Genomic DNA, 11,624 nt, shown 5'->3' on the forward strand with positions numbered 1-11,624 from the left:
AAATTATTGGTATCTAAAGTAGTTTTTATTACTAGTAAAATTTATAAACTAGTTTCTAAATTAATATCTAATTAGCTACTAAGATTTTAATATATTTTTGTTAATCAATAACAAAAATATATTAAAAAAGAAAGCACTACTAACACTCTAACCAATATACAAAAACATAATTAAAACTAAAAGAACTTCTTTAGTTTAATTTTTCCCTCTTTTGAACTCTCCATAGTGTGCAATGGCAAAGTTCAAGAAGCAACCAAGTGAAAGTCCCCTTGAAGTTAATTAATATTGTAACAAGAGTTTGGTAGTCTCATAATATAAATGTATGCAAAAAGGTTTCAAATATAATGAACGGCTTCTTCTAATGGTAGCTAAACTTAATTTAATTGAATGAATGGATCAAAACATTTTAAATTTTAGCCTATCATTATGGAGAAAAGGCATATGCACTTAATTGACTTTTGTAATTAAGATCTATTCGGCACATATTCTCATAACTATATCACTATTCTTTAAAGTTATGGTACAAATGAATAAACCATATTACTAAATCAAGATACATAGCGATCAAGATTCCAATTAAATGCTTTTTTTTTTTATCACTAAGAGAAAAGTTAATATAAAGTTAAGTTGAAGGGTTTTTTAAATCTATTTAGAGAAGAATTCTTTGAATATAAGAATTAAACTGATATTTAGGATTTTATTCATTCTTTACCAATAAAAAAAATTAAACTAATATTTAGATTTGAAATAGAACAAATAGTTGTAAAACAAAAAATAATTCACCAACCCAACAATTTTATAGTTGAGTGTTGGAAAAACCAAAATTAATTTTCTCTAGTGTTAATACAAAATGGACACTTGCGTAAGCAATATATAGACAAAAGAAAATAAAAAAAGATAGAATGATGATATCAATAATTTTAATGTGAAAAACCTTCTCAACTTGAAAAATAAAAATCTACGAACCTAGTCTAAAAAATTCTCCATTAGAATTACAAAATATTTAATCAACAAAAAATTGAAATAATATAGCAAGTCATATGTGTCTATATGAAAATTAATATTGCTTAATTAATGTGAATAATCATGTAAAGCACTTGCACCACATATATTCATAAGTTTTTACGTAATAATATCTTAAATTATAGTGAAAGTTGTTAAATTAAGTTAAAGTGAACTTAATTTAATTATAAATTATTTTGTAAGCTTAAGAAAAGGTTCATTAAAGGTGTAAGCTCTTGCAAATAGTATTCGTTCTTATAAATAAAAGGTGTACGTTTTGTATATATTTTTGTGTGATCATTCAAGGTTGGAATTAAGTGATCATAATCCATAAATTAGCCCAAAATCGCAATTTTTTGATTGTTTCACTCTTGTTTATTATTTACAAAATTAAGTTACGTACATATGAAAGAAATTGTGCAAAATCTGAGCCACTCGAAAACGCCAAGTGTGCATAATCTTGACTAAAAAGATTTATCCTTATTATTAATTTTTTTTAAAGGAGAGGTCGCTGTTGGGTGGGTGGGTGGGTAGTTCGAATTGGATTCCTCTGTATTCCATTTTTCCAATGTCCCTAGATTCTAACATAGGAATTTTAATTTTCTCTCACGTGTATTTTTTTATAACTTTTTGAATAAAAAAGTATAAAATAAAATAAGTTACGTAAGAAAAGCTAGAAAGCAAAATAAATATATATATATATATATATATATATAAAACATTAGTTAAAAATATGAGAACTTATTTCAAAAGGAGTAATTAGGCCACAATTAATGCATACTACATCATCAAATTGACACACTTTATTATTTATTAAAACCTATTAAGAATTACAAAATTACATGGCATTCTCAATTTACTAATAATTTTGTAGTAATTATATTAATTTTCAGATATTCATTATCAAGAAGTGGATTTTAAATCTATTTCTTGTTCATGTGTGATCTCTAATACATCTCTCACGCTGAGGTTGTCAACTCATACATAAGACTATATATTTACCGATGATTCATAACATATTAAAAAATTGACTTTAAACATATCTCAACCTTATAAATTGGACTTATAAAGTAAAATTTATACCTACTTATATACTATTAAATATATATTTATCTTTAATGGACGAGAAATGTTGAATATTTATATAAATTATGCACTTTATTTATTTATTTATATTCAAGCATTATTTCTAAAATAAAACTAGAATTTGATGTAAGTAGCACAAAACTCAATTTTATGAGCATTCACTAGCACTAACATTAGCACTAGCACTAGTAGCCTCTAGTTGCCAACATATCTTTTGCTTTCGACTTTGTTCCACTCACATGATTTTCCACTATATATAGACCCTCATGGCTGAGAGAAAGAATCCCAAAGGATCACGGCATATATAGAAGTAGCAGAGAAGCACACACTAAAACATTCATAACCCTGTTGAGCACAGAAAAGAGAGAGAGAAGCAACAAAATTTATAATGGAATGGAGATCATATTATCTTGATATGATGCTTGTACCAGTAGCTTATCTGGTCAACGTTGCTTATCATGTCTGGTTGTGGCACAAAACTCGTACACAACCTTTTTCCACCACAATTGGAATCAATGCTCATGCACGACGCTTCTGGGTCACTGCCATGTTGAAGGTACATAATCATCTCCATCAAAACCTCAACCACAATATCTATTCTAATCTGGTTTTCATTCATCTTCATCCTTATTACTCTCACTGAAACCATGCACATATCTATCCTAATCTGGTTTTGATTCATCTTCATCCTTGTTACTCTCACTGAGACCATGCACATATCCATCTTTTCAATTCCATATATACCAATACTTGTGAATTAGTTTATCTTTGCATTCAATCTTTCAACAAACTAGTAGACACTTACTTTGTTACTTGGAACTGAAACATTATATCTATATATCCATGGAAGGACATTGAAAAGAAGAACATCCTAGTGGCACAAAGTCTTAGGAACTTGATCATGGGATCAACCCTTATGGCCACAACAGCCATTCTCCTCTCAGCTGGTTTGGCAGCAGTGATAAGCAGCACCTACAGTGTGAAAAGGCCTCTTGATGATGTTATCTATGGTGCTCACAGTGAGTTCATGATAGCACTAAAATATGTGACACTCCTCACCATATTTTTGTTCTCCTTTTTCTGCCACACTCAATCCATAAGGTTCCTAAACCAATTCACCATCCTAATTTGCACACAACAAGAAGCCACGTCCTTGGTGACCCCAGATTATCTGACAGAGATTTTGGAAAAAGGAACTGTGTTGAACACTGTGGGGAATAGGATCTTCTACTCAGCAATTCCTCTTTTGCTTTGGATCTTTGGGCCAGTGCTGGTTCTCTTGTGCTCTATAGCCATGTTGCCTGTGTTCTACAACCTTGACTTTGTTTGTGGGAAAGTGAAGATGGTGCTGAATGATAAAAGTGACTTGGTTTGATCTTCTATTGTTCATTTCAGCCAAGACCAAGAACATGGAACAGATAAGATTGTTACTGGGTATGCACCATCATCATGCGTGTGTGATGTTTAGAACTTTATAATGTAAAGGTAGTATAATATTTTGGTACTATAGAAGCTTTATTGAAATAATTCTCAATGGCTTTTGATAAGTAGCTTTGAATAAGATTACCATTAGCCTTTTACGTGTCACCAAAGCTTTTCTGTACGGCACTTACAAATCTTTTCATTGCTGAATGAAATATGCCATAAAAATATTAGGGTAAAGATCTTTTCATTGCACAATGAAAAAGGCCATAACAATGTTTATTTATAAAATAGATCATTCATTACTTAAGAATTACTTGAGAATGGTTATTTAAAGACATTAATTTTTCATTAATCGATAAAAGAAAATAGAGAAGCTATATATCTACAGAACTATCCTACAAAGTACAAAAGAAAGTACAAAGTCAATGAGGAGGAATACCAAACAGAGTGACACATGATGAATTTGGCAGCTATAATTATAATTATGTAAGCATGCACTTTTATTTTACTCCTTTAACTGTAATAATTTATTACTACTAAATACTAATTCTATTGAATGGGATGGAGCACCGAAGTGTTCCATATTAATTTAGTTAGTTTATTATTAGTGATAGTTTGGAAATAATTTTTGAACAACTTACACTATTTGTTTAGCCATACTTTTCCCAAAATATATTTAAATTAATTTTAAATACATTTTACTAATATGATATCGAATTCCAATAAATGATATTTTTGAAAATTATTTTTTAATATAAATTAATAGAATTAAAAAAGGATAAAGATGAAAGAAAAGATTAAGTAGTTCATTTTATTTAAATTTGAGTTCTAAAGGAGTGTCACTAGAAGAAAAAGTAGGATCTAAAATAAGGATAAAAATGAAAGAGATTCTCCAACCCAACTCCTAACTTCCCACCATTGATTCCTTAGAGCTAGAGTATATAGGAAACTTATGTTTAAAAAAAGTATGTCATTATTCTACCAATTCTTCCAAAAACAAACTCTTTATCATTTTCTACCTTCCATAAGATATTAGCATCAAACAAATCCTTCTAACCTCCTTGTTTACTAAATTTTTTTAGATCCCTCTATCACTATGACTCCTTATCTGACTCTCCCTTCTTTAGGTTTCTACTTGACTCATATTTTTCTTCGAATATATCTTTTTAGAAATCTTTTTCTTCGATTGCTAGTTCTCACTTTTACTTAGCCAAGAGGACATCATTAAATAAATAATATCCTTAGTCCACTTTTCTTTTTGTTAACAAACTAATTCCCATTTTACATGTGTTATTTTCCTTCTTTCACTACCCAAACTCCAAAAGAGTTGCCTTTGAATTTTCACAATCTTTTTCCCTACCGAAATAGGCATTTTAAAGAAAGATAGGTAGAAAGGATGAATATCTATTAAGATCGAATTTTAACATACATACTCTACTGGTAAATGATATATGACTACCTTTCCATTTTACTAGTCTCATTAATAGCTAATTCATTATATATTTTTTTTTTCATATTTTACTCCTTAGAAGGTTACGCGAGGATGCTCATCATTCTACAATTCATGCCATGTATCTCCAATACACTTCAATTTATGCATAAATCTCCTAGTTTACGTTTTGAAAAAATGGCTCCAAGTCCTACATTAGTTTAAAGATCCTTAGGATGCATTTTATTACGATGATGTTTTTCACATTCACCTCACATAACAATATCGTATAACTAATAAGTGTCATATTTTAGTAATATTTCATATTAAAATATAGACACTCTATTAATTGATAAAATAACTATAGTATAACTCCTATTTATGAATTTAAACCCTTTTACATATTTTGTAATTATAATTTGAATAAGAACGATTTATTCACAATTTGTGTTAATTTCAGGATTCTAAGAAAGAATGGAGATAAAGGGCAAGAAGGGAATAAAAAAAGATAAAAAGGGAAAGTTGGAACGCTCCAACACTCACCCAAGCCAGAAGCTTCCAAAGGATCTCGCCTAAATGAGCCCAATCTCGCCTAAGCGAGATCACTCTAGTTACGTTGTCTGTTTTCGTCTAACTCGCCCAGGAGAGTCCAATCACGCCCAGACGATAAGTCACTTAGCCCAAGCCCAACTAGGTTCAATATGAGGCATGAGGCACAACCTAGACATTCATTGGGAGAATAGGAAGTGATAGAAAACCCTAGAGGAGGCAACCATCAAGCAGAAACATCCTGAATCTTCTTTTCTTGCTTTCCATGCTTGTCATAGCCAACATGAGTGGTTAATTCTATCATTTGAGATTGATAGTAATATGTTCAAACTCTTATGTATTGAAATAATATTAAATATAATATTTTGTTCTTAATTGATGATTTGTATTGTCATTTTTTTGTAATGCTTGTTTACCATGATCAAGATCCTTAGATTTGATTGAAAAGTAGTTTTAAGTTTCTGACCCAAATGATAATGCTTAACATATTTGAATGTCAGGAATAGATTTGAAACGTTAATTGCTATCAACATCAAATTGTAAAGATAAGAGGTTTTTGTAAATATGCGAGAAATCGATATTTAGGAGATTCTTAATAATTTTATATGCAAGGAATCGATATAAATGAATTTTATATGGACATCAACATCAATCAAAGGATAAATTCAAAATACACAAGGGTGAGTAGGATGAATTTCAATCCCAAATTTTCCCAATTGAATTTGTACTTCGTTTTTATTTAATTTTCATGCAAACTATTGTTAATATCAAATCAAATCAAATTATTGTACATATTCTTATGCTTATTACGATTTTAAATAATTCCTTATAGGTTCGATATTCGTCCTTAAGAACAAATTATTACTTTTGACTTGGTACACTCGCCGTAAAAAAAGTCATCAATAATTTGTGAACTGTAGCAAATTGACCTTTGTTTCTTTTTCTCCACTTTCACTTCTTGTAGCTTAACTTGTCTAACTAATCCTATTAATCCTTTTGCTACAATTAGAAATAAAAAAAAATGTGCAATTGAATTCCATATCTTAGTCCTTTAGATGGTTTAAATTTCGTTGTTGAATCAAGATTGAAGTAGTTGATAATTTTAGACACCTTTTTATTCACATTTTGTGCAAAATCAAGTTGAAGTAGTTGATAATTTTAGACACCTTTTTATTCACACCTTGTGCAAAATCAAGTTTCTCCACCATGTAGTAAAAAATTTCACCGTGTAATAAAGGTCATATCTTACATAGTCATATACTTTCTCGTGGTCCACATTTCATGATAATGTTGGTTCTTTTCTTCCTTCTTAATTGCCTCCTCCACAACTTCATTATCACTAATACATTATCCAAAAATTCTCTCCCTCCAACGAAAGTCGGTTACAAAATATCTATAAACTTTGACATAGCTCTCTTCAATTTGTTTAATAGCATTGTAGAAACTACCTCATACAAACTTTTCACTAAATTTATAAAATAACACTCATTTAAATCTCAAAGATTTTCACCTTTTGGTAGTAGCGTTATAAATGAGGCCCTTAGGTCAAAACCCATAGTGTGGAATTCTTTTATTGCACTCACGATACCCTCGTTAAAAGTCTCCCAAAACTTCTTTATAAACCTTAAATTGAAATCGTGGACTTTTATTATTATCAGTCTCAACCTCTTCTGTTGTAAACGCTTTCATTAACATCACATTCTAACCTAAAGATAGTGATAAAAAATAGATTATATAAACGCTTATGTTGGAAGTAATGTATGTTTAATACTTTTGTTATAATAATTTTATTTTTAAAATGTAATAATTATTTTATAAAATGGGTTCACCCATGCACATATGAATCATGTTTGTCCATATCTATTTAGAGTTTTTGGACCTAACCTATTACACAAACGTTTTAATCTGATTCATGCTATCAAATCTATTTTAATAGTTCTACATCCAACTTATTAATAAAATTTTCCTAAAATCAATACACAATTTATTCTCAACTTTTAAAATTATGGTAATAATAAATACACGTTACTATTAAAAAAATTTGGTAGAATGCAAATCCTTAAAAAAAAAAAAACAATATATCACCTTTCACCATAAGAAAATAATGAAATAGAAACTAATTTTAGAGAAAAAAAATAATTAGTTAATATAGTAACTAAATTAGAGACCATTTTAAAAACTAAAAACAATTGGTTTCTAAATTAGTTTCTATTATTTAAATAATTTATAAATTGGTATCTAATCAGCTAACAATGTTTTAACTACCAATTATTTAGATACCAATTTAGAAACTATTTAACAATAATAGAAACTAATTTAGAAACCAAAAAATGTTTTAGTCTCTAAAATGATATCTAATTTAGTCATTATAGCAACTAATTATTTTTTGTCTATAAAATTAGTTTCTATTTCATGATTTTCTTGTAGTGAAAATGGTCTCTAATTTAGTTACTATAACAACTAATTAATTTTTTTGTTTCTAAAATTAATTTTTATTTCATGATTTTCTTATAGTGTTTAGAATGATTCAAAATCCTTAATAATGTGAAATTAAATTCATCTAGTGTTAGACTTTTCATAATACCGAACCCTACACTTCTACCACCTCTTCAAATTTTGAAACAAGCATTATATTTTCTTTGAAATCTTCCCAAACTCAAATCCAACTTTGACTAATTTCAAGGCTCATTATTGAAACTTTCTTTGAATTTTTTCCCTCCTTTTCTTGAATTGGTTCTCAACAAGCAAACCCCGCTTTATATTTAGACTTCTAAAATTGTCCTTCTACCAAACTATTTAAAATTATTTTTTTTATCGATACTAAAAATTAAATAAACGAGAGTAACTGTCATACTCTAACTCATATATATATCATTTTTTATCAACAAATAATAAATAAAATAAAATGAGATACTTAAAGTGTTTCAACACTTATAAAAAAATTGATACTAAATTAGAAATCCAATATACTTTACTAAACATCAACTAAAGTGATATAAACATGACAAAATTGATACTACTTGACCCTCTTAACATGAAAATCTCAACATTTTGTAATTTATAATTCTTACTTTTAACCATTTTATCTCGTGAGAGAGTCATTATGCAATGTCATCCGTATCTTCCTTACTTAAACCTATTAATTCCATAGTTACAATATTCCTTTAAAGTTTAAAGTTCTTTGAAATAACTTTCCCAATATATATATTACATTTCTCTTCAAGTACATAAAAGTAATAAACTAGGTGGGAGCAATTAATTGCAAACCAAAAACTAAACTAACATGCAGGGCTAGGTACACCTTGCTTACCAAAATGAAAAAAAAAAAAAAGAGGTATATTATGAAGCAAAATTCTGTTGAAGATTGGACATAGCTGGTGGAATAAAAATTATAGATTCCTTTTTTTAACCAAACTTGCTCCAGCAAGACCTAATGGGGTTTGGAATATAAATAGGGCTGAATATTCTACAAGTATTCCTTGGATCATTCTTTAATTTTGTTCTTTTTCACATAAACACTGAGATTCTCTCTGTAGATTTCTAAGAATCACGCACATTTGAAGGAACCAAATTCCATCCACTAAATAAAGTGAGTGGCATATGAAGAATATGTAAGAGGGAACATTAACCAACAGCAAATTGAAAATTCCCTATCATGCATCAAATCGAAATAATTTTTTAAAAACAAAAACTAATTAGTTGCTATAGTGACTAAATCAGATATTATTTTAGAAACTAAAAATAAATGGTTTCTAAATTAGTTTCTATTATTGTTAAGTGATTTCTAAATCGGTATCTAATAATGTTTTTGCTACCAAATTTAGAATCTAAATAATTGATAGTTAAAATCTTGGTAGCTAATTAGATACCAATTTAGAAACTATTTAACCATAATAGAAACTAATTTAGAAACCAAAAATTTTGTTAGTCTCTAAAATGGTCACTAATTTAGTCATATCAACTAATTATTTTTTGTTTATAAAATTGATTTCTATTTCATGATTTTCTTGTAGTGTTATAACTAACAACATTTTCTAAAATAAGTGATCAATTGAATCTAACACAACACACTATTTTTTTTATAAAGTACATTCTAGTAAAGATGCTTTTATTCTAATTAAGTATAGAACTATTTTAGCCAATTTTTTCAACTTAAAGCTTTAAGTAAATGAATTTATAAGTTTTCTTCTTAATTAATATTGCTTAACATTTTCATTTTTAATTAATGTAAACTTAATTCCTAAAATAGGAAGTCAATACCTTCGAGTATACTTCTAGAGTCCATGCCAAACTATCTTTTAATCTCAAATGGGTCAGGGTTCATGTTAGATCCATTGTTTTTTTTAATAAAAAATAGCTCAAATATTATATAATCCATGGGAAGCATATTCGGAAAGAGTTAACACCATGTGGTTTGTTCTTAATCCATCTTGGTCACACCCTTGCTTCCAACGGTATAGTTAGCATTTTGGAATCGTTGCAGAGTGCTAAGATCCACTCTCTCTCTTTTCTTCTTTTAGGTTATGTGACTCATTAACTAAGCTTATAATGTAACTTTGGATCTAATTCAATGCCAAAATGTATATTTATAAGGTGTCCATTTGTAAACATTTTTTAATTCTAAGGTATGACCCTCAAATGCTCTATTTTATTTAATTAATTAATTAATAATAAAAAACTCTAACTCATAGAAACTTAAGTTTTTTCTATCAAGTAGACAAGAAATTCTTTAAAGAGAAACTAAAATTAGAAATAAAAAATAATTAATCAGTATATTAACTAAATTAGATATTATTTTAAAGGTTAAAAATTTATTTGTACCTAAAATGGTTTTTATTATTAATAAAAATTTATAAAATGGTTTTGTAGTATCAGCAGGGTATGCCGGTTAGGGCTCCATCCAAACCGATCTGAGGTTTTGCGGTATCTGTAGAGTATGTCGGTTAAGACTTCATCCAGACCGAACCGAGTATCGAATGATGGGTGAACTTGACTTTAAATTGCAAATGGTTGGAGAGAAACACCTCGTTAAAATCTGTCCAATCGAAAACTCTCCTTAGGGAAAAACTAAGCGGATGAGGAAAAACTGCGCAAATTTTATTGATTAACTATAATAAAATTTGAGGTGAGTGGCATTTCACGTCTTTGGTACAGTTTTTCCCAATAGCCATCGTTCATCATCCTCCAGAGGTCTCCCTCCTGGAAGCTCATCGATCAGACCTTCGTGTTGTAGCGTCTTGCCGCCCAAAGTTTGCATGATGCCTCTCGAATCTTACTCTTCTCGCGGAGCTTGTTCACTAAATCTAGGTTGACCAAGAGACTTTCTTCATTCAGGGTCAGATCAAACATCTGCCTTCAGATAGTAGGCTCGCCTACCTTAATCGAGATCATTGCTTCGGTCCCGTACGTTAGGTTGTACGGTGTTTCTTGCGTGGACGTCTTGGGGGTGCAACAATATGCCCATAGAACTTTTAGTAGTTCTTCGATCCATCGGCCTTTTGCTTTGCCAACCGCTTCTTCAGTTTGTCCAGGATGATTTTGTTGGCAGTCTCGACCTGCCCATTGGTCTGGGGGTGTTCGACCGAGGCTGTTATCGACTTGATACCGAGGTCATCATAGAAAGATTGGAGCCCTCGGTCGATGGACGGTCGACCAGTAATAACCAACCTTGAGGACTTTGGCAGTCATCGCCCGGGCTCCCGAGGGAGTGCCACATACCCCGTCGTGGATCTCCTTGAGGATATACTCGACCTGGTCCTTGGTGATGCATTTCAGCAACGACGTCGAGTAGCCCTTTCGGTATAGTTCTCGATTGAGCATGGTGCACCTTGAACACTGCTGCTTCATGGTTTTCTCCTCTTCTAGCTTGCATGTGCCATGTTCGAGGTATCAGACGATCAGTGTCATCTAGGTTTCGGCCTCGGCATCAGTGGCTGTTAGGCATTCGATCTCTGCCACACTAGGTTGTCTTAGCCAAATTTGCATGACAAACCTATGGTGGCTCTTCTTCTTGGTTGTTGATAGCCGAGAGAGCGCATTGGCCCACGTATTCTCTTGCCGACGGATATGTTCTACCATTGTCCTTTGAAACCAAACGAAAATCTCTATGGATTAAGGTACACATATTTAAATT

General features: G+C 30.3%; 1 protein-coding gene across 1 annotated transcript; it reads left to right on the forward strand.

The window, feature by feature from the left end:
• The first annotated feature begins 2,316 nt into the window (after window positions 1-2,316).
• Window positions 2,317-3,675, forward strand: LOC137837783 (uncharacterized). The gene is made up of 2 exons (XM_068646912.2): window positions 2,317-2,644; window positions 2,939-3,675. The coding sequence occupies exons 1-2, from the start codon at window positions 2,477-2,479 to the stop codon at window positions 3,461-3,463; spliced, it is 693 nt and encodes a 230-aa protein (XP_068503013.1). The 5' UTR covers window positions 2,317-2,476; the 3' UTR covers window positions 3,464-3,675.
• Window positions 3,676-11,624: the final 7,949 nt, after the last annotated feature.

The sequence above is a fragment of the Phaseolus vulgaris genome, chromosome 4 (genome assembly GCF_051622355.1).
Source record: "Phaseolus vulgaris cultivar YP4 chromosome 4, ASM5162235v1, whole genome shotgun sequence".
Taxonomy (NCBI): domain Eukaryota; kingdom Viridiplantae; phylum Streptophyta; class Magnoliopsida; order Fabales; family Fabaceae; genus Phaseolus; species Phaseolus vulgaris.